We start from the raw sequence: 24925 nt of genomic DNA, 5'->3' as shown, positions 1-24925 counted from the left end.
TCCTCCAGCCGGTAATCTCAAACTCAACTGCTCATCTTATATAAATCAGTCATATCTTTCGCATGGTCGGCAAGATCATGCAGAGATTCCAAATATTTATTATCAACGAAATTTATTCCCTTCTTTCTTTTATCTATTCTGTCGCTCCCAGCCTCCCACATACTCCAACTTCTCGTTCGATTAGGAAGAGTCCGGAATGCTTCAATCAAGGCGTTTCCCAATCCATCCAGGATGCAAGAAAGAAATAGAGGGCGAAAAAAAAAAATAAAGGAAAAAATAGAGGGGATCAATGATATTAATGTGAGCTGAGGCAGGACGGCAACGGAGGAGCTTATAGAGATAGAGATAGATATAGATAGAGAGATAGATAGATAGATAGGTAGAGACAGAGAGAGAGAGAGAGAGAGAGAGAGAGAGAGAGAGAGACAGAGAGAGAGAGAGAAAGAGAGAGAGACGAAGATAGATAAGCTTGGTTTGCCAAAAGGCATACCATAAGAAAGGAACTCTGCGTTAGGAACAATAGGAGATGGATGAACAAATGGAGGAGCAAATAATTTGTAGCTGTACAACCCGATGGTAAACCGCACAAGATCTCCCCTTTAGCAAGATACAAATTGCAAGAAGAAATGACATCGCAGCAAATAGCTCACAAAGAGTTATTCCTGCGCTCAAATTCCTAGTCTGCACACTAAAATCACGCGCACAATCAATGGTTACACCTCACTCCTCGGTCCCATGGACATGGAGCAAAGACGCTTAGCAACAGAACCCTGGTCACCGTAGGATTTCTGATAGGGTCTTCCTCAGCTTCCCCAATTCCACCCTTCCGCCCACGTCCTTCACCTACAACAACCCACGTAAAGAACAAATAAATCTCAATATTACTGTCAAAGAGTAACATCGGGTTGTAATTACTACTACTACGCTTCATCAATTAAGTTGTTCCCCAATCCATCAAGGATGCAAGAAAGAAAGACAGGACAAAAAAGATATACAGAGAAAGACAAGATTGGGACTCATTTACACTGATGTGAACTGAAGCGAGAGCAGTGGATGAACTTTAGAGACAGATAGAGATAGATATATAGAGAGAAAGGGAGAGAACGCGAGGGACACAGAGAGAGAGAGAGAGAGAGAGAGAGAGAGAGAGAGAGAGAGAGAGAGAGAGACATATATATATATAGAAAGATAGATAAATAGATAGATAGATTTATAGATACTGAGAGAAAGAGCGACAAAGAGAGAGAGAGGTCGAGATAGAAACATATAGTGAGAAAGAGAGAGGCAAAGAGAAAGAGAAAGAGATAGAGATGGGGATAGAAATAGATAGATAGAGAGAAAGAGAGAGAAAAAGATAAAGGTAGAAATAGATAGATAAAGAGAAAGAGAGAGGCAAAGCGAGAGCGAGAAATAAAGATAGGGATAGAAATAGATAGAGAGAAAGAGAGAGGCAAAGAGAGAGATAAAGATAGAGATAGAAATAGATAGATAGAGAGAAAGAGAGAGGCATAGAGAGAGAGATAAAGATAGAGATAGAAATAGATAGATAGAGAGAGAGAGACAAAGATAGAGATAGAAATAGATAGATAGAGAGAAAGAGAGAAAGAGAGAGAGAGAGAGAGATAAAGATAAAGATATAAATCGATAGATAGAGAGAGAGAGAGAGATAAAGATAAAGATATAAATAGATAGATAGAGAGAAAGAGACAGGCAAAGAGAGAGAGAGAGAGAGAGATAAAGATAGAGAGAGAAATAGATAGATAGAGAGAAAGAGAGAGAGAGAGAGACAAAGATAGAGACAAAGATAGAGATAGAAATAGATAGATAGAGAGAAAGAGAGAGAGAGACAAAGATAGAGATAGAAATAGATAGATAGAGAGAAAGAGAGAAAGAGAGAGAGAGAGAGATAAAGATAAAGATAAAGATATAAATCGATAGATTGAGAGAGAGAGAGATAAAGATAAAGATATAAATAGATAGATAGAGAGAAAGAGACAGGCAAAGAGAGAGAGAGAGAGATAAAGATAGAGATAGAAATAGATAGATAGAGAGAAAGAGAGAGAGAGAGAGAGAGAGAGAGAGAGAGATAAAGATAGAGATAGAAATAGATAGATAGAGAGAAAGAGAGAGGCAAAGTGAGAGAGATAAAGAAAGAGATAGAAATAGACAGAGAGAAAGAGAGAGGCAAAGAGAGAGAGATAAAGATAGAGATAGAAATAGATAGATAGAGAGAAAGAGAGAGGCAAAGAGAGAGAGATAAAGATAGAGATAGGAATAGACAGAGAGAAAGAGAGAGGCAAAGAGAGAGAGATAAAGATAGAGATAGAAATAGATAGATAGAGAGAAAGAGAGAGGCAAAGAGAGAGAGAGAGAGATAAAGATAGAGAAAGAAATAGATAGATAGATAGAGAGAGAGAGAGAGAGACAAAGATAGAGATAGAAATAGATAGATAGAGAGAAAGAGAGAGAGATAAAGATAGAGATAGAAATAGATATATAGAGAGAAAGAGAGAGAGAGAGAGAGAGAGAGAGACAAAGATAGAGATAGAAATAGATAGATAAAGAGAAAGAGAGAGAGATAAAGATAGAGATAGAAATAGATATATAGAGAGAAAGAGAGAGAGAGAGAGAGAGAGAGAGAGAGAGATAAAGATAGAGATAGAAATAGACAGAGAGAAAGAGAGAAAGAGAGAGGCAAAGAGAGAGTCAAAGAGAGAGAGACAAAGATAAAGATAGAAATAGATAGATAGAGAGAAAGAGAGAAGCAAAGAGAGAGAGATAGAGATAGATACGGATAGAAATAGATGGATAGAGGGAGAAAGAGAGAGACAAAGAAAGAGGGAGACATTGAGAGAGATAGATAGAGAGGGAGACAAAGAGAGAGAGATAGAGAGAGAGACAAAGAGAGACAGATAGAGATAGAGATAGAGATAGATAGATAGATAGATAGATATAGAGAGAGATAGAGATACCAACCTGACAGTGAATACCCAGCAAGCTTCTGCCGGCGTTCATGGAAACGGACGACGCGCCGACGACGCGGAGGCCTGCCGACTGAAGGTACTCCATCACGGCGCTGATCATCCCCTTCCTTCCAACCCTAGAACAACCACACACCTGAATTGCGATCTCCCCTCCCCCAAGATCCACGGCGGAGACGACCGGCGAATTTTGCCCCGCCGCCCCATCTCGCTCTCTCCAAACCCTCCTCCCAATCTCCTCCTTCCTCCTCGTCAAATTCTCTACGTGCTTCTGCAGCTCCGGAACGTAGTCCAGAACTCTCGCCACCGTGTTGGGTATGCTCAGCTTCTTCTGTAAGGAACGAGCTCAGTTCAGATCAGAAAACCGTCAAAATCAACGCTAACCCGTGAAGATCTTACGTGGTTTTCAGACTGAGGAAGAAGAGAACGGAGAGAGGAGTAGAGCAAGTTCATCCGCTTTCTACGGTCTCGCTCGTAGGCGTTGTGGCTCTGCTTCCTCTTCATCGTGGACGCTTCGGACGACGCCGGCCATAGCCGGACCTCCGTCCCTGCTTCGCCTTCTTCCTGAGGGTAAAACCCTAACAATTCTCCGCCGACGAGAGTCATCTCTGCGGCGGCGCCGCCGCGGCTGTACGGCGGCGGGCGCGGCTGTACGACTGCGGAAATAGCGATACTTCGCCCCCTTGGGACTTGGGAGGGCGTTTTCTTATGCACCGTGGACGTGGAAAATAGTGAAAAGACCCTTGTTTTTCCTCTTACTTTCATGGGTAATCCTCCATGTGGCTGCACGAGAACCCCACGGGCTGTACGTGCTGCTGGCTTGGATTTTCTCTGGGTTTTTCCCCCTCTTGTTCGTAACCCCAAATTATTAAACTGCAATCTTGACGTTCATTATTATCACATGATGGTAACACTTGTATTTAGCTTGGTTGTCGCCTATAAAATATGTATTATTTTGCCTGGGGAACATTCGGTAATATGCCATCTTCTTAGGGCCCCAAGTTTGTATTTTACTTACAAGGTCAAAGGCCGAACCCTTCTTGCGAGGAGTCCAAGTCAGTTGCTTTCTGAGCTTATTTTTTTAGTTTTGTGAAGAAGTTTTGACGGCTTTTGATTAATACGTCAACTGCCAGAAAACGAACTTAGCCTGGAAAGTGGACCTTATCGAAAGGAATTTTTTTTTAACGCTGTTTCATTTTTTCTGTTTTAAAGATTGCTATTTAATGTTACCCTTTTACAGGTTCTCTGTCGCTTTAGACCCCTGTGTCCATTGAGTATTTTTTGGGGCACCTAAAAGTACTCATTGTAGAGAGGGTTCATCCATTATTCTTACTCGGCAGGATCTAAATCGGACAGACTGAAATAATTGATCAGATGATTAATCTATGAATTGTCACCTATTTGGTTGATCTACTTGGCGAGATGAAAATTTGGTCACCTTGGCATATTCGATCAAAAGAGGATCATTTGACGATTTATCCAGCTGGTCGATTACCCCGTCAGCTTATTCAATCTGATGAGCACATTTGATGGATTTGATTTTTCTTTCATCACACCCAAGTAGGCATTGAAAATAATATTATTTTGTAGATATTAATTTAAACTCATAGAAAAATTTTGATTAAGATATATTTTTATAAAGACTAGAATATTGCTGATTCTTCTTAAATAAATCCAACTGTAGTGGAGTTAAAACGAGATAATCCACGTAGTTCTCTCATGCATTAAATGACACTGATAACGGGAAATCATTCTGGTATATCAGTGAATCCAATAAAAGCTATCATTGTTTTAGCTTTACTTAATTATTTGACATAAAAATTCAGCTTTTAGATTTGTAAAATACCAATTATCCAAACTCTATGCTTGCACATGTAACCTGCGCTATTACAACCTTCAGATTTAACCAATTAAATTAACAATACTAAACGGGAATGAAAATTTTAATAGTGTAGGTTAAATATGCTGACCTAGATTTTGGATAATGGGTATTTTTAGATGACATTTAACCTTTCAATCGATTGTGTATCAAATGATCTTATTATCCTAATATTAACTTATAATATATTACTTATGTAATTTTAATTTGGAATTTGGATGTTATATTAACCCATATTTAAATTAATAAACAAATATTCAATTTTAATTAATCAATCTATAATACCATCTGTTTTACTTAATTAAAAGTAAACTATAACTGTTTAATATCAAAATTTTATGTAATAGTTTATCTATTTATTCCAGTGAATTTGGATTTTTCATGATTGAAATGATATTTTAGGTAAAAAAAATGAATTTCTATTAAGAAATTTGAAATTATAAAATTTATATTTTATTTTAAAATAAAATTAAGAATTTTATGTTTTCAGTAAAATATTTTTTTGATATCTTGTTTGATGTTTCAGAAATAATTTTTGCATTTGAAATATTATAGCTAATATTTTACAGTATAAAATTGCTTACTAATTTAATTGTTGAAGTAATAAGATTATCTGGTTTTGAAAAATCATAGAAATATTTTTAAATTTTATTTTCCATTTAAGTTTGTTAATTTATGATATAATTACTTAAAAATGGTAAAATGAATTTTCACAATATCTTTTTCATATTAAATTTTAGGTATATATATTTATGTTTGGTATTTTAAAAATAGTATACAATGTGTTAATTTTCAGCAACTAATTCCCCAATTTGATAGGAATTTATGTAAACTGTAAAATAATTCATTTTAGTTGTGTTTGTACTTGTGCTGTTGAAAATTTTAAGGTCGAAGGAGCATAATCACAAGGTGTGTTTGATGGGAAAAAAGTTGACCTTAGAAAATTTTCTAGTTTCAAGGTTAAATCCTTCTGCTTACACCAATACAAATTGTCGTGTTTGGTTTCAGATTGACTATTCAGGAAGCCACAAATTTTTAAAAAGAAGGCTTAAGCACTTAAGCTTCATGGGACCATGATACCTGAATGCTTGGAGTCAAGAAGTCCATAGAATATGATCAATTTATCAATTATATTGATTGGGAGAATCCTTCATTGGTATATGTGATGTTATTTTCAGGATCACATGAGGCATTTAGGAGAGAATGCATATTGGATAATACCTTAGACATTTACAACTATGTTGGATCATTTCCAACTATCTTGAAGGCTATAGAAAGACTACAAGTTTGGAGACCAAGATTGTCATGATAGTTCCATTTACTTGGACAAATTTCCCTTCATTACAGCATGATAATAATAGATTCTCTTACCTTTCTCCATAGTAAGAGACTTTCCATGTGATATAACTTAATAACCACACCTTCCAAGTACGTGTTCCATACAGTCAAAAGATACACTTAAATTTTGATGCTACAATAGTAAGGTGTTTTGTGTAAATTTATGTCACTCTATCTATTTATGTAAGACTCACAAGATGAAGTAAATGTGATCATTTCTAGCTCTTTTTTTCAGCCTGCATGGCCCCGAGCTTAGGACTTCAATGTACTAAGCGATGTAAGAGTTGTTGGTTCTATGGCCTTGACTTGGATGAACCAAAAGCAATTCCTAAAGCGAAAGACTCAAAATAATATCAGAGAGAGAGAGTGCAAGGGAGAGGGAGAGGATGGCTGGGAGAGGGAGAGAGATCGCTGTTCTCCCTCTCTCTCTTATATTGTAAAAATTACTATTATTATTATAAAAATAATAATTTATATTTCAAAAGACATTACTTCCGGAATTCCACCTGTTCGCGAATGGTTCGTCTGTTCGAGAACCATTTGTGAACATGCCCGTGTCCGATTTTGACCGTTCGTGTTTGTTTTTGTTCACATGTTCGCAAAAAAACGAAAAAAATTTTCCTATCCCTAATCACATTTGTTCACTTATTATGATGGTTCATCAAAGCCTCTTTCTTCCTCCCTTTTCTAATCATTCATAAGGGTTTGTGCAATCTAAAGCCTCTGCGTGCACTGAAAAACCTCTATACATGCAAAAAGCTGAATTTCTCATCATTACATTGTAACTTGTATTGAAGCTAGCACACATACTCTTATTCTATAAGTGAAACTCTATCCAAGTCCATGGATATCCCCAGCATCCAAGTAAGTCCATCAATGCCACTTGTTGGGTGACATCTTCCTTTCTATGAATACTTCACTACTGAATATTCACTTTGCATGTCTTCAGTTTGAAGGGCTTGGTGGAAACCCAAAATTTTATTTAATAACATTTTTGGCTTCATTCATATCTTGAACATTATTTATTTATTTTACTTAACTGCTTTTAAAATCGCCCCTCAAGTCAAACCTTATCATTTGTTGGATTATGTTAGATGGATGGGTGTCTCTGCTGGGTAGGATAATGCCCTGTTGTTGGAATATGGATTCGAGGAGTTATCCTATCTTTTATGTTATTGTGTCTTTCATGCTCTCATTGACTTCTCATTTATATATTTAGAATTATGTGGATTCAAGCAGCGCAAACAGGTGACTCCTATGTCTGAGCTCACAAAAAAAGTTGATGCAAATGACTTTGAAACTGAAAGAACGTTCTGAAATTTACTTCCCACAATCTATGGATGATCTAATGAGGAACCATATGAGTTTTTGGATAAATGTTCTCACATATGTTCTGCTTATAGTTATGCAGGTGTGCCTCACAATTTCCATAGATTGAACGAGAAGCAATCTAGCTTCCCCAAGAAATTCTGGGCCAAGAGTGATTTGATCAGTTCCTGGTGTGAGGCAGAGGTACCTAAACATAAGAGGACATTGCAACGTATCTTGCTCAACATGCATAGCTTGAAATGGGAGTGTCAGGGGTTTTGATTTATCAGTACGGTTTTTATTTTAATCAGAAACAATTCTTTTAAAACCTATTGAGAACGCTGAGCTAATTTGCAGCTGAAAAAGTCAGGTGTCGTAGGAATCTTTGATATGGAATATTGATTCCCCACAAGCTCTATCTCGCAATTGCATATTTTGTGCCCGAGAAAAGATCCCTCTCAAGAGAGAGAACCAAGTCGTAGTAACCCCATTAAGTGGTGATTCAACATAGATTCTACATCTTAGAACCAAGCCAGTTTTGGGGTTGCTTCGTGTAATGGAACCGGCCTACAAAAAGCATTAATGCTGAAAAGGCTAATGCACCAATTTCAATAAAATATAGTAGTCATTCATTAGTTATTAAATATGCACACCAAAGCTGAAAATCCGAGAGGTTATTTTTATTCCTAGGAAACTGCGCATCGTATCACCATTTAATATTTATTGACCCACTATTGGCATAACCACCAAGGCACTAGGTACAAAGTGAGTAAGATCACTAAGCCACACTTCATAATTAGACAAATGAGCACCATGGGAGTACATGCCACTCAGCCAAAGAAAAATAATTTAGAGTTGACACAAATGAGCACGAAAATTTTTCCGGGGATATCCTCCAAATCATTGGTATAACTATCAAAATTGTGAGCATCAGTGTGTAGCTTCCAGATCCAAGAGGTAGTTTCAGGTCACTTGGCTATTTTTCAGGTCACTCAAAAGATGTTTTTGTAGGATTCCTATCCACCAAAATTTTCACTTCTGGTTCCAATAATCATTGAGTCCTCTATCTGGACAACACATACAAAGAGACCTACCAATATTCTAGTGTTTAGTGAACCTATGAGATATAGATATTTATGATTTGTTCCCTTTTTTGAGAGAGAGACTTTAACGATAAGTCAAGTTTTATTTCTTAGATACTGGAGGCGCGAGTTTACAAGCATTTAGGAGCTGAGAAAGAAAATAGTTTTGTCATTTGACATAAGAATCATGTTTCTCGCTTTGCTTGCTGTGAAAATGATCTGCATAATAAAGTTCCCACTAACAAGAAGGTGCGACTTTAGGAGCATTTATTGGCAGGAACGGTGAAACATTGTCCAGCGGTTAAACAATGAAATTTTTTGTAAAAAATGAACTGGGAAACTGATTGAATGTTTGATGTTTCAATATCAGTGCGAAACTTATAATATATAAAGGTGTGAGTTTACAAGTGAGAGCATAAGGAAGTGATTTATGACCATAAGCAACTTTAGGTGCGAGTTTACGAGAAGACAAAAAACAGCAAGAAAAAAGAACTTGCTCCCAGTTGGCGGCACCAAAGCAGGATCTTATCTCGAGGTCACTACTAATGTAGAATATTCAAAGGTTATCCATTTATGTTTTTTTCTAGAAGCACTTTCTGCAGAGAATATGCTATCCACTTTCTGGAATCGTTAATGGTGGTAAATAGGTTTCATTTAAAAGTGGATGTGATCAACTTTTTCGAAGAGAAGTAGGGAACAGTGTAGTTAACCAATCGCTACAAAGATACAAGAATTGGTAGTGAAATATGAGCTATCTCAAAAGTAATGCCACAAGGTTATTTATTTCATAAAATTTCTTTCATTTCTTTATTGCTCATAAATTCACGCTCGCCCTTAAACTCACTCCTTTCAGAACTAGGAAATTCCCTCTCAGGATAAACTATATCACAATATGTGTTTACAGGCCTTTCTAAAACCATTTAAAGTCTATTTTTAAAAAAATTCATATTTTGAAAAAACAAACTGAGAAACGAACTCTGATAATAAAAATGCATTAGAAACTTATAAAGTACGAGAAAGTACATTATAACTCCCTGAATAATGTTTCCACTTTTCAGATTTTAAATAAATACAACATAAGTGAATTATTTTAAGTGTACCTTCATAAGCGTTGATTTATTAAACTTTTAATTATAATCACTGTGTAGATGGAACTCATATTTATTGAATTATTGAATACAATGTTATGTTAGGGCATGATCAACAGTACATGATGAATTGAACAAAAACTATGAAATGAATAAGAAGACCAGAGCTTATGATAACCTAGCATGGGTCTTTCTCATTTAAGACTTTGGATCATTGTACTCTTAAAAAAAATTCATAAAACACTTAAATTTTATCCTCAAACTCCAATAAATGTTGTTTATGTTACCCTCTTGGCCCATGTACCAGTCTATTTATAACTCCGTTACCCCAGTAAGTCCTTATTGGCTAACCTAATTAATTAAATATAGCTAATCATATTATTTAATCGTGATTTATTTTACTTAATCAATATACTAGATAGCTAAGTATTGTCGTTCTAAGCTACGTCTTGTGTTTTATAAGGTACAAATGAGTTTATCAACTCTTTCTTCGAACTCTTTGTCATCAGCTACTGTGTATTTATAATCCCACATCTGCTCAATACTCCTAAATGGCATAAGCTATGGTCGAATTTCATACCTAATTATCATAATATTTTGGAAGGATGCATTGGGAAACCATAAAAAACTCTTGTGGTATTTCTTCTAATTTTTTTAACTCTTTCATGCGTCATCTTGATGATTATGTCTCTGATTTTACCAAGACTAGTTATCCCATCTCAACCACATAATCACCTTCATAGATTATGATAAGACTTTTTGGAATCCTGCGATAAGGGACTAGTAGACGTAATCAAAACACAACGATCCATCTATAATATGTCATTAGTGTTGGACGTCTAAGGCCACTTCCACAACCATGACATGATAAATTTTAGTTCACATATATAAATAAAACCATCCAGGGATTTATACAGATATATTCAGAACAATATTCCCTTAAGATAGCCCATATCTCCCCATTTGTGTTTCCACAAAAATAGTTATGGGGTCAACCATCCTCATCACATAAGTAATAGTAGACAGTGCTATTCAACCAGTATATTCCTATTCATATGATACTTATGATATTTATCCATCAGATGATATGTGATAGTAAATTATTTTATAATTTAATATAATGTAAAAATAATTGTCTAATGATTCATGAATCACATATTAACAAAGGGTCTAATATTACAGATTAAGGTTACTTTTTTAGAGTTGTAATTGGGATCTCATTGGGTAATCATGTGTCATGGAGGATCACATTTCAAAAATATTATTTTTACAATCTTCGAAATATATGGCCACAGTATGAATACCCCTTATCATCCTCAAGAAAATATTAAATTACAGGTACGTAATGGAGAGATTAAATAGACAGAAAATAACAATATTATGCCTGATGGTTGTGATGAAAGATAAATAAAGAATAATGCAGAGAGAGGGAGAGAATGTGGAGAACTATCTAATGATAATTATGTATTATTATTTTGACCAATTCAATAGATTTTTCTTATTCTGGGGCAATCACTGACCAAAATTCAGTCTTCAAACAAATCATTATCCATCTATCGCTCTCAAATCGAATACCAGGATGAGTCTGAATTATCTGATCCATGTGTGTCCCATATCTTTTAGATTTTACTTTAACTCGCATTTGCTCCATTAAATTTAAAAATAAGATTTATTGCGAAGGAATTTTTAATGTAGGTTCATTGTAAATGAGTGTGTATCAAAATATATGGAATCAGTGCGCTAGTTTATCTCATAATAAATATCCCTAAAACCCTTTCAAACTAGAGTACAAAAAACTCAATTTTCCTTGGATTAGACTCCAAAAATTTCCAGATATAATCTAATGAAATAAATCCAAATATTGTCAAGATTCATGGAATCAGTATTATAGGTGTAGATGTGCCAACACTATAGAGAAGAGGGTAAATGGCCAATGATCAGTTTAAAACAAAAATAATAAACATCAGAAGATACATTGCATAGTGCATGCACTAAACGATACCCGACAATGTCCTCGAGGAACACTGGAATAACCACGACGGGTACACCTACTTTGGATGAAGAAATTATTTTATTTGAACAGCCCATATAAGCGAAAAACTTATACACAAACAACCCCCATTTTCATCAACCTCTTCTCTTTTTTTAAAGAGATGGTCTGACTCTCTTTTTTTTAAAAAAATCTTTTTAAATCATTACATACCTACCAAGGAATTAAGCATCTTCTTAAAAAAATGTATTCATCACATGGTGGGCAAGACAGCGACCCCAGCGAAGTGGCAGGGCCCATAGTCCACGTGGCAGGCTATGATTCGTCCATAATGACAGCTTTCCCGCGTGACAGCCAAGCCATGCGTAACGTCGGTGAAGACCGTTCGGTGTGCTGGATCAAAACGTCTTACCCATCTTCGGTTTGGCAGTCGATCTCCAAAAAAATCAAGTTTTTCTAGCGAAAATCGAGATTCTGGGAAGTGGGTAGACCTCCGATTTCTCCAATTCGCGGTTTTTAGGGTTCATCTCCTCGCCAGAGTTGAATTTGATGCAATTGGGGTTGGTTTTAGAGCGAGAAGAAGGGGGAAATTGGGGGAGATGGTCGGTGGGAATTTGGAGAACGGCGGAAGAAGAGAAGTGATGAGAGCGGAGGTGCGGTGGAGATCGTGGCTGGTGCCGCTGTTCGTGGTGGCGAATGTGGTGATGTTCGTGGTGACCATGTACGAGAACAATTGCCCCGCCCGTGATAGGTATCTCTATGAACGCAATAAGTGCGTCGCCAGATTTCTTGGGCGATTCTCCTTCCAGCCTCTTCGGGAGAATCCTCTCTTCGGTCCGTCTGCTTCAACGTGAGTTATCTTCTCTTCTGTTCATCCATCTCTTCGGTTCTTTAGGAGGAATTTTAGTGATGGGGTGTGCGTTTAAGTTTCCTGAATTGATATTTGTTTTTGGGTATTTGATGATAAAGTGAGTGAATTTTAAAATTTTGAAAGGTGGGAATCATAGGTCTTTGCTCTTTTGTAAGTTGATGCATTTTTTCACCCTGGGTCTTGCTCAATTTCTTTTTCTTTCCCTTTTTATGTGGTTGAAGGATGAGATTGATAGGAATAGTAGATGTTTGCGGTAATTCTAAAAACTTACGCGTGATGGATGTGTTGATGCATTTTTCTACCGAAGCTCTTCTGTTTAATTTCATTTGTGTCTTTTTGTCTTGTTCAGGGTAAGAAAATTGGATATCATAGAAATATTGAAATCATGGATCATGGGGGGATGAATAAAGAAAATATATACCTTGTGATGGTTCTGTTGATCTCCTTTTTCTACACAAGCTTTTGTTTAATCTATAAAAATAGAATGTTGGGAAAGATAGATCTTTTCTCTCTGGATAAAAAAGTAATTTTTCTGACTATGCTGATGTATTTTTCTCCACAACTTCTTGTTTGTTTCATTTTTGTTTTTCTTTTTTTAATGTGTTTCAGCCTTAGGAAGATGGGTGCTCTCAACTGGAACGATGTGGTTTACCAGAAACAGGGGTGGAGGCTTTTTTCATGCATCTGGCTTCATGCGGGTCTGATACACATCGTGATAAACATGTTGTGCCTCGTCATCATTGGGATCCGATTGGAGCAACAATTTGGATTTTGTGAGGCCTTCTGGATAGCCTAGCTTTTTTCTGTTTTTTCTTACATGGACACGCTTAATATTCACCGTAATTTATTGTTTGATCATTAATGCGTTGGGGATAAAGTCACAATTCTTTTGCCCTTAATCCATCACATTCCGAATTTGTCCCCCGTGAAAAACTGTTCAGCTGCACACTCTTCATTTTTTTCTCTCTTATCTGTGTAAAAACTGACGATAAATATTTTCTTCATTTAAACCGTTTTGTCCAAAAATAACAGTTTCACTTTATGGTTGTCAGTTTTAAAGTTTCCTTATCGCAATTTCAATCGACATTGCTTCGTGCATGGGCACCATAAATTGTTTCTGATTAAAGTCATGTTTCTTTCACTCTAATACGCCCCCACTCTTTCTTCTTCTGTAAAGTTCTTCTTTTACATCCACGTACACAATTTTATTTCTGTTATCAATGTATAAACTAGTTGAATAAATATTTGCTTTTGGTTAACCTTTTTCAAAGTAGGAGTTTGATTTCTTGGTGTCTTTCATCGAGTTTATCTATAGCAACTTTTCAATCGACTTCAGACTAGATTACCTTATCCTGTTACTCATCTGTAGGCCCATCGTTTCTCCTTCTTTCATCATTCCCATAATATTTTAAAACGAACTTACGCATATGCCGTTTCTGTCATTTACCAATGTGAACTGCTAGGAGAAAATTATGACTTTATTTTTAATGTGTTGAGCAGATCGGATTGGACCACTATATTTGCTATCGGGTTTTGGGGGTAGTATTCTCTCGACTCTCTTCAGCAGGAATACTATATCGGTCGGTGCATCTGGTGCTCTCTTTGGCCTTCTCGGAGCCATGCTCTCTGAACTCATCACCAACTGGACAATCTACTCCAACAAGGCAAGCACACTGATACGATCATCCAAATCCTAACAAAGTCATTTTTGTCATTTTCATTTTGACGTAATCTAATCACAGACGGTGGAGATCAAAGAGGCAGAAAGAAAAATAGACGCTTGTCTTGTTTCATTTTGGTCAATCAATATATACACATATCCTTCAATATGATTGTTATTGGGCTAAATTACACAGCCCAGTACAATTGTATAACGGCTACTACATCAAAAAATATGCCTGCAACCTAGCCCGTGATCCTTCATCATTTCATTAACAGTAGTGTCCCCTACAAATATCTGTAGACCTCCTCTTAAAAGGGCAGTCAACAACTCGTAGAATTGATTGGGTGTCCCTCGGGGAGGGTTTAATCGGCATTCAAGGCTGTAATCATGATTACTTCAATCTCTGTTTCTATCTCCATCTCTCTCTACCCGTCTATGATCTTAACCCCAAAGGGGACATACCTGACATGGTTATCACATATCCTCGACCTCGCTTCCCTAAAACGTAGTTTATTTCAGAAAAATAGTTGTAGTAGTCCTCATTGGGTTCGAAATTTCAGATTTCAGAGTTATTCAAAATTCCTTCCAAATTCAAGTGAAAGTGGAATATTCGGTGATCAAATCGTTTCTGGAGTCTGATTGATTGATTGCTATAAGTTCAGCGGCTACCTTACCTTTAGAAAAGATTATAAGAAACCTGCTCGTTTTTCTTCTCGATCTGATTTGTTTTGTAATTTCTTGGCGGTTCTTTTGACGAGATCACACCTATATTTGATTAATGTTAATGTATTATTCCTTAGTTTTCTTCCCAAATTTCAAAGATATTTGATTGGATTCCAAAAAAAAAGAAATTGAATGAAAGAGGGAAGACCACCGGAACTCGGTGATCAACCCAAGATTGGATTCAAAATATTAAGAGTGCGGCTTGACTCCAAAATGTACTAATACCGTTGCGACTCCCGTGGCTCATTTTTCTAATTTTTTCCTTGTCTCATTCAACTCATATGTCCTAGAAATTCTACTTCATGAATTACAAACCAGCTGATCAATTAAGTTATTAAATCCTTGGTCTATCTAGTTATTCCAGTTCCCCCATCTAACCATGCTAGCAAGTTACCCCATCATTGTCTTAAGTCACTTATATGAAAATGAATTAACTGTGTTTTTTATATTTTAATAACTGCAGGCAGCTGCGTTGTTATCCCTTGTGGTGATAATTGTAATCAACCTTGCCGTGGGAATTCTGCCCCAAGTGGATAATTTTGCTCACATTGGGGGTTTCTTGAGTGGGTTATTGCTAGGGTTTGTTCTACTGATGCGCCCTCGGTTCGGTTGGCTGGAGCGCCACGAACTCCCTGTCGAAGCTCGAGTAAAATCCAAGCACTTGGTCTACCAATATGTTCTCTGCATCCTTTCATTGGGTCTAGCAATAGCCGGGTAAGAACACCATTTCCTGATATTTCCTTGTTTTTCATTGCGTATCTATTAACTTAGTGGGTTTATGGCCATAAATATTTTTCTATTAAATTTCTTCAAAAAAATTAATATTAATTTTTTTTTTCTATTAGATCCTGTTTTATTATTGGGCCTAGCCACTGTCTAGTAAGAAAAATACTCGTTCACCTGCATGCTTAGTAAAATAATGGGTCTTCAATTTATCTATATTAGATCTTGTAATGTAGTATTTGCTGAAGAACCTACTTCCTAATCTCAAAATTATTGAAGGTTATCATGCTTTCTCAATTAAAATCCAGCGGGTTTCTCTTGGAACTCATCATTCTTTTTGGCAAGTGGTGCAATATCATTCAATCAATAAATTATCTGAAACTTTTCTCAGTAGGAGCTTCTAACATGTCAGTTTCGCAAAATTCAGTTATTATTTCCGCTTATAAAGCTCATTCAATGATTCAACTTCTAAATCTTTTGTTTCACTTGTCTGAGTAAAATTCTGAATATTGTGTTTCTTTATTGGATCTTAAAATATGGTTTTGGGTGAAGAAAATAATAGGAATCTGATATTTAATTATGATGCTTGACTTACAGATTCACCATTGGGCTTGTACTGCTGTATCGGAAAGTCGACCCTAGAGAGCATTGCAGCTGGTGCCACTATCTCACCTGCGTGCCGTCGTCGAGGTGGGACTGTCCAGATTAAACACCAGCTGAGCAGATCAATCAATCAAGAGAGAGAGAGAGAGATGGACTTAAACCGCGGCATTGTGTATAAATTTGGGAGGCTCTGTGTCCATTTCAATTCAGGATAAAAAAAAATAGATCTCAATCTCTCTAAGAAAGGAATTTTGAGGACTGAAAATCAAGGATTAATATAATATGTGACCAGAACTACATTTCCAGTTCAGTAGCCATCGAGACGATGAACTGGAAATTAACAGCCAATAGGGAAAAGAGAGAGTGGTGATGAAATGAACAGAGTGGGTGAGGAATTGAAGAGAGAGTGGGTAAGGAAATGAAGAGAGAGAGAGAGTGGGAGAGGAAATGAGAGAACTGAAGGAAATGCGAGATGGAAAAGAGGAGAAGAATAAATTGAGATGAGAGGAGATGGAAGAAAATGGAAAAATAGACAAAATGCATGGGAATTTAGAGAGAGAGGGATACAAATAAGAACAAATGAGTGGACTGGGTAGAGGGAGAAAGGGAGCTCTGAGGAACAGCACCGGCAGGTAAAGAGAAAGAAGTGAAGGTGTGAGCTTGAGCACTGGATGGTAGATAGAGAAGAATAGAGAGAGAGAGAGAGAGAGAGAGAGAGAGAGAGAGAGAGAGAGAGAGGAGACAGACTGAATGGTAGATGAGCGAGTCAGATAAAGGAGAAAGAGCTGAAGGAAAGTAAGAGGCAGGTGGAGAGGAAGAGAAGAGTAGGATAGAGAGGTGGAGAGTGAGAGAAAATAAGTGAAAGTGAGAGATATGACGAGAATGAAAGAAAGGGGGAAAGACAAAGTCTGTTCTGTGAGTGAGAGAGAGAGAGATATGGAGAGAGAAAGAGGTGACTGAACATCCCGGTTAGCTCGAAGAGAAGGTAAGAGTGTGACTCCTCAAGTGAGAGTGAAAAAATAACAAACAAAAAGGTAAATAAATAGACAGGCAGACAGAGAGACTGACACAGAGAGAGAGAGAGAAATAGATCATCTCGAAGTTTGAGGGAGAGAGAGACTACCTGGAATAGGTCACCCCTCGGTCCACCTTCCAGAAGTCTTTAGAGGCCACAATCACCATCTCCCGACCTCTGGACTCGGGCTCGGCCTCGTGGACCAACACAGTCCACCTCACGGCCCTCGCCATCTGAGCTACCTTCTCAACCGCCTCCGCACTCTCCCGAACAACCACTGTGCCGCCCGGCCGCAGCAGTCGGTCCATCTCCACCATCACATCCACAACTCCGCACCTGCAACCATCAACTCTTAGGTTTGTCATCGCAGGACGAAGTTGTCGTTGTCATCCCAAAATCATCGTTATCATCGTCACAATCATGTGTAACTAGGGAATGTCAGTTCCGGCCTCGGTCTCCATTTCAGAAAACATATAGACCTGAAGTTTGGTCTGGTCAACGACTAGTTGGTCCGATAAGGTTGACTAGTCAGTGTCAAAAGTCAAAGCCATATTCAAACCAAAAAGTTAGAGCTAAAAGTCATTTTAAAAGATAAACCCGAAATTTTGATCAAGGAACCAATGAAACAAATCGAATAAAATATTGACACGAATTTCCGCTACGAGAAATAACATATTAAGTCAATCTTGGGACCCATAATGTGCACATTTCAACAGGTTCCAATAAACTTGGTCGCCCTTTCAAGCAGATCACATTTCTCAAGCTGTATAGAAAATAATATATATTAGGACTGTAGTGTAGAGAGTGAGAGCGTGACAGGGAATGAAAGAGAGAGAGAATGAGAGAGTGAGAGAGTGAAAGGGAAAGAGATAGAATTAGAAAGGAGAGATTAAGAGAAAAAGAGAGAAAGATTGAGATAGAGAGGGTGAGAGAGATAAAATCAAAGAGGGGGAGAGAGTGAGAGGGAAACATAGAGTTAGAGCGGGAAAAAGATAGTGTTAGAGAGGGAAGAGAGTAAGAGGGAAAGAGATAGAGCTAGAGATAGGGAGAGAGAGAGAGAGCTCGATTGAGACAGGGAGAGAGTGAGAGTGAACGAGAGAGGTGGATAGGAGTGAGTGAGAGGGAAAGAGAGAGTTAGAGAGGGAGGAGAGCGTGAGAATGAAAGAGGGCAGAAGAGTGAGAGGGAAAGTTGGAGTTAGAGAGGGGGGCGAGAGTGAGAACGAAAGAAGTAGGGGAGTGTGAGGGAAAGAGAGAGTTGGACAGGGGGGAGAAGTGAGAGTAAAAGAGGGGGAGAGAGTGAGAAAGGGAAAGAGATAGAGTTAGAGAGGGGGAGAGATTGAAAGAGGGAGAGAGATATTGAGAGAGGGGGAGGGAGAGATAGAGAGAAAGAGAGAGAGAGAACAAGAGAGAGGGCGAGAGAGAGAGAGAGAAGAGAGAGAGAGAGAGAGGTTGATAAAGAGTGGGAGAGAGGACAAGAGAGAGTGCGAAAGAAGGAGAGAGAGAGAGAGAGAAGAGAGAGAGAGGGAGAGATGGATAAAGAGTGCGAGAGGAGAGAGAAAGAGGGAGAGAGGGATAAAGAGTGCGAGAGAGAGAGAGAGAGAGAGAAGAGAGAGAGAACAAGAGAGAGTGCAAGAGAGAGAGAGAGAGAAGAGAGAGAGAGAGAGAGGTTGATAAAGAGTGGGAGAGAGGACAGGAGAGAGTGCGAAAGAAGGAGAGAAAGAGAAGAGAGAGAGAAAAAGAGAGAGGGAGAGAGAGAGAGAGAGAAGAGAGAGAGAGAGAGGTTGATAAAGAGTGGGAGAGAGGACAAGAGAGAGTGCGAAAGAAGGAGAGAGAGAGAGAGGGAGAGATGGATAAAGAGTGCGAGAGGAGAGAGAAAGAGGGAGAGATGGATAAAGAGTGCGAGAGAGCGAGAGAGAGAGAAGAGAGAGAGAGGAGAGAGAGAGAGGGGGAGAGAGAGAGAGAGAAGAGAGAGAGAGAGAGAGGTTGAGAAAGAGGGGGAGAGAGGAAAAGAGAGGGGGCGGAAGAAGGAGAGAGAGAGAGAGAGAAGAGAGAGAGAGGGAGAGATGGATAAAGAGTGCGAGAGGAGAGAGAAAGAGGGAGAGATGGATAAAGAGTGCGAGAGAGCGAGAGAGAGAGAAGAGAGAGAGAAGAGAGAGAGAGAAGAGAGAGAGAGAACAAGAGAGAGGGCGAGAGAGAGAGAGAGAGAAGAGAGAGAGAGAGAGAGAGAGGTTGATAAAGAGTGGGAGAGAGGACAAGAGAGAGTGCGAAAGAAGGAGAGAGAGAGAGAAGAGAGAGAGAGAGGGAGAGAAGGAAAAAGAGGGGGAGAGGAGAGAGAGAGAGGGAGAGAAGGAAAAAGAGGGCGAGAGGAGAGAGAAAGAGGGAGAGATGGAAAAAGAGTGCGAGAGGAGAGAGAAAGAGGGAGAGATGGATAAAGAGTGCGAGAGGAGAGAGAGAGAGAGAGAGAGAACAAGAGAGAGGGCGAGAGAGAGAGAGAGAGAAGAGAGAGAGAGAGAGAGAGGGGGATAAAGAGAGGGAGAGAGGACAAGAGAGAGTGCGAGAGAGGGAGAGAGAGAGAGAAGAGAGAGAGAGAGGGGGAGAGACGGATAAAGAGTGCGAGAGGAGAGAGAAAGAGGGAGAGAGGGATAAAGAGTGAGAGAGAGGGAGAGAGAGAGAAGAGAGAGAGAGAAGAGAGAGAGAGAACAAGAGAGAGGGCGAGAGAGAGAGAGAGAGGTTGATAAAGAGTGGGAGAGAGGACAAGAGAGAGTGCGAAAGAAGGAGAGAGAGAGAGAAGAGAGAGAGAGAGGGAGAGATGGATAAAGAGTGCGAGAGGAGAGAGAAAGAGGGAGAGATGGATAAAGAGTGCGAGAGAGCGAGAGAGAGAGAAGAGAGAGAGAAGAGAGAGAGAGAAGAGAGAGAGAGAACAAGAGAGAGGGCGAGAGAGAGAGAGAGAGGAGAGAGAGAGAGGGGGATAGAGAGTGGGAGAGAGGGCAAGAGAGAGAGCGAGAGAAGGAGAGAGAGAGAGAAGAGAGAGAGAGAGGGAGAGAGGGGTAAAGAGTGCGAGAGGAGAGAGAAAGAGGGAGAGAGGGAAAAAGAGTGCGAGAGGAGAGAGAAAGAGGGAGAGATGGAAAAAGAGTGCGAGAGGAGAGAGAAAGAGGGAGAGATGGATAAAGAGTGCGAGAGGAGAGAGAGAGAAAGAGAGAAAGAGAGAGGGAGAGAGAGAGAGAGAAGAGAGAGAGAGAGAGGTTGATAAAGAGTGGGAGAGAGGACAAGAGAGAGTGCGAAAGAAGGAGAGAGAGAGAGAAGAGCGAGAGAGAGGGAGAGATGGATAAAGAGTGCGAGAGGAGAGAGAAAGAGGGAGAGATGGATAAAGAGTGCGAGAGAGCGAGAGAGAGAGAAGAGAGAGAGAGAAGAGAGAGAGAGAACAAGAGAGAGGGCGAGAGAGAGAGAGAGGTTGATAAAGAGTGGGAGAGAGGACAAGAGAGAGTGCGAAAGAAGGAGAGAGAGAGAGAAGAGAGAGAGAGAGAGGGAGAGATGGATAAAGAGTGCGAGAGGAGAGAGAAAGAGGGAGAGATGGATAAAGAGTGCGAGAGAGAACAAGGAGTGCGAGAGAAGGAGAGAGAGAGAGAAGAGAGAGAGAGAGGGAGAGATGGATAAAGAGTGCGAGAGGAGAGAGAAAGAGGGAGAGATGGATAAAGAGTGCGAGAGAGAACAAGGAGTGCGAGAGAAGGAGAGAGAGAGAGAGATAAAGAGTGCGAGAGAGAACAAGAGAGAGCGAGGGAGGAGAGATAGAGAGAGATGGAGGGAGAGACAAAGGGAGAGAGAGAGGTAAAGAGTATAAAAAATAGGACTTTATAAAATATAGCATAATAAGTGTACTTCTGGTCTTCGGTCCGGACTGACACTCGAACCAACAATAGATTGGAATTTTGGTCCAACCTAAAAAGGCGGACCAATTGTCACTGCTCAGTTTGGTCTGACCAAACTTTCGGTCAGACAGTGATATTCCCTATGTGAAGCGTTGCCTTTTTCAAGCGAAAACTGGATGAGGATGATAAAACGACAAGCGGGAAAAATTCCATAGTATACCTCTTTTCCTTCACCAATGAGAGTATTCCGTTGACATGGATCAGGTCATAAGTCCGGGGATATGAAGAAAATGGCTCGCACCTGCCATAAAAGAAGATTTATTTATAGAACTCCCAAGATTGGAAGATGACTTGAAAGTAATCGTTACCAGTCGTGATAGACTCCAATAAGCCCTCTGTCGAAGATCACATCCAGAGTCAACGGCCTGCGAGGAGGTACAGTGTTCATCACCCAGACTGGATCAGATGACAGGGCCGCCGCAAAGCCCCCAAAGAAGGCGTTCATGTCCATGACATTCCGCACCGCTGCGGTGCCCAGCTTCAGGTCCAGGGCATTTTTGTAATGAGCCACACGCCTGACCCAGCGCCGACGGTCTGCGTCAAATAAGTCCAGGCCATTCTTGATGAGGGCGGCCCGCGCCGGGGCCTTCACTAGCCTATCCGGCCAGCTGGGGATGGACCCAACAGCAGTTTCAGTTGCAGTCGGTAACTTGGTCACGCACCCCTTCAGGCCAAAGTACCTAAAAAATGAAAGTTTAATTGGCAGAAAATATATCAAAATAAGGGGTGAAAGAGCCATTTTACCATGCTTCACTGGGGTCATCGGAGTCGCTGCAAAAGTCAACGCCGAATTCATTCTGATTAGGGAGGCAGGAATCACCAGAAGGCTTCTTCCAGATGGCGGTGTTGCCATCAACAACAACAATCTCATAGCACAAGGACTGAGCCAGAGACCGAAGGTCAGCCCATTCCTTCTCCTGATTGGGCCACTGCACTGGTGGGCCAGAGATGACCAAGTATCCATCGGGTCTGAGGAGACGGTCCACTTCAATGAAGTAAGTTCCATCTGGACATAACACAGATATTGAGACTTTAAGGCACACCCAAAAAAATGATGCTAGGATTCGCAGAAGATGACGAATACATCACTGTGATCCTCATCCCCAAATCTACTCATCGTCATCCATGTTTGGGCTCAGACTAGTGATGATGACAATTAAGATTCATGAGGATGGCATTGATGAATCATGGAAAATGGATGACGATGGTGTAGATGAAGGCATGATTATATGCTATATTTAACTTCAAAACTGATGGATGATCATGACAGCAATGACTCTTGCAAACTAGATTACAGTGACAATAAATATTCATCATCATCACCATTCATGCAGAACCCTAATCATGCCCGGGAACTTCTGACTTACTGTAGGAGGAAAAAGGGATCAGGCAACGAGAGCAGTGGATGAAGTCGAAGGCGAGGGAAGGAAAAGGAAGCCGACGAGTTCCAAGCATGGCCACAAGCGCTGGGATTCCTCTCTCTAGAGCAAATTGTATCTGTGATTTATGAGAGTCTCTTGGAGCGAAAGAGAGCGTTAAAATATCTTCCTTGAGCAAAAATCCTCCAAAGCTTGCCACCTGGAAGAAGAGAAAAACAAGAAAAAGGGTGTTAAGACAAGGTACTTACCATTGATCTTGAAGTTATAGCTCTTAGAAAGGTTGTCACTTTATTTCTTAACATAGTCCACAAAGAACGCACAAATAGCATTTGATTTTAAGAAGGATAATTGCAGTTACTCCAATAAATAAAAATAGAATGTTAATGGAGGGATTTTATGTACCCCGCAGCCCATGTCCAAGGCAGTTCTAATGGTGCCTCCGCTTAATGGGATGTATTGGCGAAGCTTATCAATGTATTGCTCCGCCCCATCAGGGAACATGGTACCCCCGCCGGGAAATATGAAGTATGGGCCTTCTTCTTTCATCCAGCCTTGATGACCTTTCCTTTCAGCGATTTTGTTGTAGGGCATGTTGCTATGCCAGATCTAGAATGATCAAGAAATTTGTTACAGATACATCGATAAAGATTTCAAGCAACCCAAAAAGAAATTGAATTTCAGTTGACGACGAAGATAGCCAAGGTTTTTGAGGCTAAACATAGAGATCTTGAAATGAAAAGTAAAAACTTCATCCAAACGCCAAGGCATAAACCACTGAAGTCGACACTCTTACTCCACTCATGAACCGTTGCATAAAGACTAAACATACCATCTATTACATTTAAAATCATAAAACCGAAATATTCAGCACTAAAAATCAAAAGTTGATAATTCTCCTAACATAATATCTAAGTATTTTCGTCCAGTCCCTTTCATCGGAAAAACTTACCTCACTGCTCCTCCTTATAATGCCTTTGTATATTATCTTAGAGGTAACAAGTTTAACAGAGATTATGAACGCACACTAGAGTATACAAAAATTTCCAAGATTGAAGTGTTAACGTCCGTACTCTTTTAGTTTTTCATAACGTAGACAGGAGACACAGTCACCCGACAACTCATTCTTCAAATAGACATCAAGAATAAAATAATCACAAAGTTTTTTTTGAAGAAAGATGGGGGAGATCACACAAAACGGGTGAGCCTCCGATCACTAAGTATTAATAAATGCATGAATAAGATTCTGAGAGTAATACGCCCTGATAAATATAAATCCAGAAATCAAAGTGAGCATTGAAGAGAAACTCCATAAGCCTTTGACTAATGTGCTTCTTGGAGTTCCAACGTTTGCTAAAGAAAATCTCAGAAAAGGGGTCCGAAGATGAATTATAGAATGTAAATGACAAATGACAGATAACCAAACCACAAAATAAAGATGAAAAACTTTTTTACTTTTAGTGATCACTTCAGTGGTACTGACAGCTCATTCTCTACCTGAAGATCAGTTTCAAGAATTAAAATCCATAGGGAATCGATCTGAGTAACACTAGATCATCTTTACCTCCAGTCCCATCGATTTGATTCCACGATCTAAATAAGCCACCACATAAATAACAAATGACAGATCACAAACCCTCAAGTTTGCATTAACAAAAAATTAAATAAAAACCAGGAATCACAAGAGCAAAATGAACAACGACTAAAAAAAAATTAACAAAAAACACTAAGAAGAGCTCAGCGACGTAACCTTGTGAAGGCTCTCAGGCCAATCCACGGGAACATGGTAACCATCAGGGGGCGGAATCAGGCACAACGGCGCCTCCCCAGGCTTCGGACAATGCCGCTCCCGATAAAAGTTCATATACCTGCTGAGATGACTGCTCCGCCGCGGATCTTCGCAGGGCAAATAATCCACATCCTCAGCCGAGCAAGGCGAAATCAACGGCAATTCCTCACTCTCCGCATCGACGCCATCCACGGCGTCGTCGAAGAAGGCGATCAGCTTATCCCTGATTCGCGGATCCGTGGCCGAGGAGAGGCTAAGCGTACGACGGCCAGAAGCCGCCATTGCATCTCCGAGAGAAGTGAACACGAGGAGCAAGAACAAGATCACGAACGCGAACAAGATTGCGCAGATCACATCGAGCAAACGCCATTGCCGCGGAAGTCTCCTCGTCGGAGCGAGATTCAGCATCGCCATCTCTCGCAATTCGAAGAACACTCTGGGAAGTGGGAAGAACACAGTTATTATCAAATAATAAATAGGAAAAATAGTACTTGAGGCCGGTTGTCGGTATTTGGGCCGCTCCTCTCTCGCCCCAATTACTCTTGGGCGGCCCATTATGTGGCCTTACAC

At 39.6% G+C, this 24925-nt stretch overlaps 3 protein-coding genes and 1 pseudogene across 3 annotated transcripts; 1 reads left to right on the top strand and 3 right to left on the bottom strand.

Annotated features, from left to right (window-relative positions):
* Positions 1-527: 527 nt before the first annotated feature.
* LOC144715308 (protein IRON-RELATED TRANSCRIPTION FACTOR 2-like) lies at positions 528-3682 on the bottom strand. Its single transcript, XM_078590237.1, has 3 exons — positions 3381-3682; positions 2977-3312; positions 528-843 (listed from the first exon to the last, which is right to left on the bottom strand). Exons 1-3 carry the CDS (start codon positions 3585-3587, stop codon positions 775-777), a joined length of 612 nt encoding a protein of 203 aa, XP_078446363.1. The 5' UTR covers positions 3588-3682; the 3' UTR covers positions 528-774.
* A 4282-nt stretch (positions 3683-7964) lies between these two features.
* Positions 7965-8557, bottom strand: LOC144715305 (photosystem I P700 chlorophyll a apoprotein A1 pseudogene; annotated as a pseudogene).
* A 3473-nt stretch (positions 8558-12030) lies between these two features.
* LOC144714748 (RHOMBOID-like protein 3) lies at positions 12031-17165 on the top strand. Its single transcript, XM_078589504.1, has 5 exons — positions 12031-12516; positions 13147-13310; positions 14038-14201; positions 15387-15637; positions 16244-17165. The coding sequence occupies exons 1-5, from the start codon at positions 12266-12268 to the stop codon at positions 16353-16355; spliced, it is 942 nt and encodes a 313-aa protein (XP_078445630.1). The 5' UTR covers positions 12031-12265; the 3' UTR covers positions 16356-17165.
* On the bottom strand, positions 16194-24819 carry QUA3 (S-adenosyl-L-methionine-dependent methyltransferases superfamily protein). Its single transcript, XM_078589499.1, has 8 exons — positions 24317-24819; positions 22972-23175; positions 22558-22768; positions 21935-22196; positions 21499-21870; positions 21351-21431; positions 17373-17600; positions 16194-16342 (listed from the first exon to the last, which is right to left on the bottom strand). The coding sequence occupies exons 1-8, from the start codon at positions 24767-24769 to the stop codon at positions 16315-16317; spliced, it is 1839 nt and encodes a 612-aa protein (XP_078445625.1). The 5' UTR covers positions 24770-24819; the 3' UTR covers positions 16194-16314.
* Positions 24820-24925: the final 106 nt, after the last annotated feature.

Source organism: Wolffia australiana, chromosome 18 (genome assembly GCF_029677425.1).
Source record: "Wolffia australiana isolate 7733 chromosome 18, ASM2967742v1".
In the NCBI taxonomy this organism is placed as follows: Eukaryota; Viridiplantae; Streptophyta; class Magnoliopsida; order Alismatales; family Araceae; genus Wolffia; species Wolffia australiana.
The sequence above is the reverse complement of the archived record's forward strand: the minus strand, read 5'-3'. Positions and strand labels throughout refer to the sequence as shown.

Bases quoted from the DNA above. Each gene is read 5' to 3' on its own strand.
- LOC144715308 (XM_078590237.1), bottom strand. From the start codon at position 3,587: ATGACTCTCGTCGGCGGAGAATTGTTAGGGTTTTACCCTCAGGAAGAA. The intron at 3,313-3,380 runs GTAAGATCTTCA...CGTTCCTTACAG, and splicing joins TTCCTCAGTCTGAAAACCAC to AAGAAGCTGAGCATACCCAA. The intron at 844-2,976 runs GTTGGTATCTCT...GGGTTGTTGTAG, and splicing joins TGCTGGGTATTCACTGTCAG to GTGAAGGACGTGGGCGGAAG.
- LOC144714748 (XM_078589504.1), top strand. From the start codon at position 12,266: ATGGTCGGTGGGAATTTGGAGAACGGCGGAAGAAGAGAAGTGATGAGA. The intron at 12,517-13,146 runs GTGAGTTATCTT...AATGTGTTTCAG, and splicing joins TTCGGTCCGTCTGCTTCAAC to CCTTAGGAAGATGGGTGCTC. The intron at 14,202-15,386 runs GCAAGCACACTG...TAATAACTGCAG, and splicing joins GGACAATCTACTCCAACAAG to GCAGCTGCGTTGTTATCCCT.
- QUA3 (XM_078589499.1), bottom strand. From the start codon at position 24,769: ATGGCGATGCTGAATCTCGCTCCGACGAGGAGACTTCCGCGGCAATGG. The intron at 22,197-22,557 runs GTAAGTCAGAAG...TGTTATGTCCAG, and splicing joins GATCCCTTTTTCCTCCTACA to ATGGAACTTACTTCATTGAA. The intron at 17,601-21,350 runs GTATACTATGGA...TGATGGTTGCAG, and splicing joins TCATTGGTGAAGGAAAAGAG to GTGCGGAGTTGTGGATGTGA.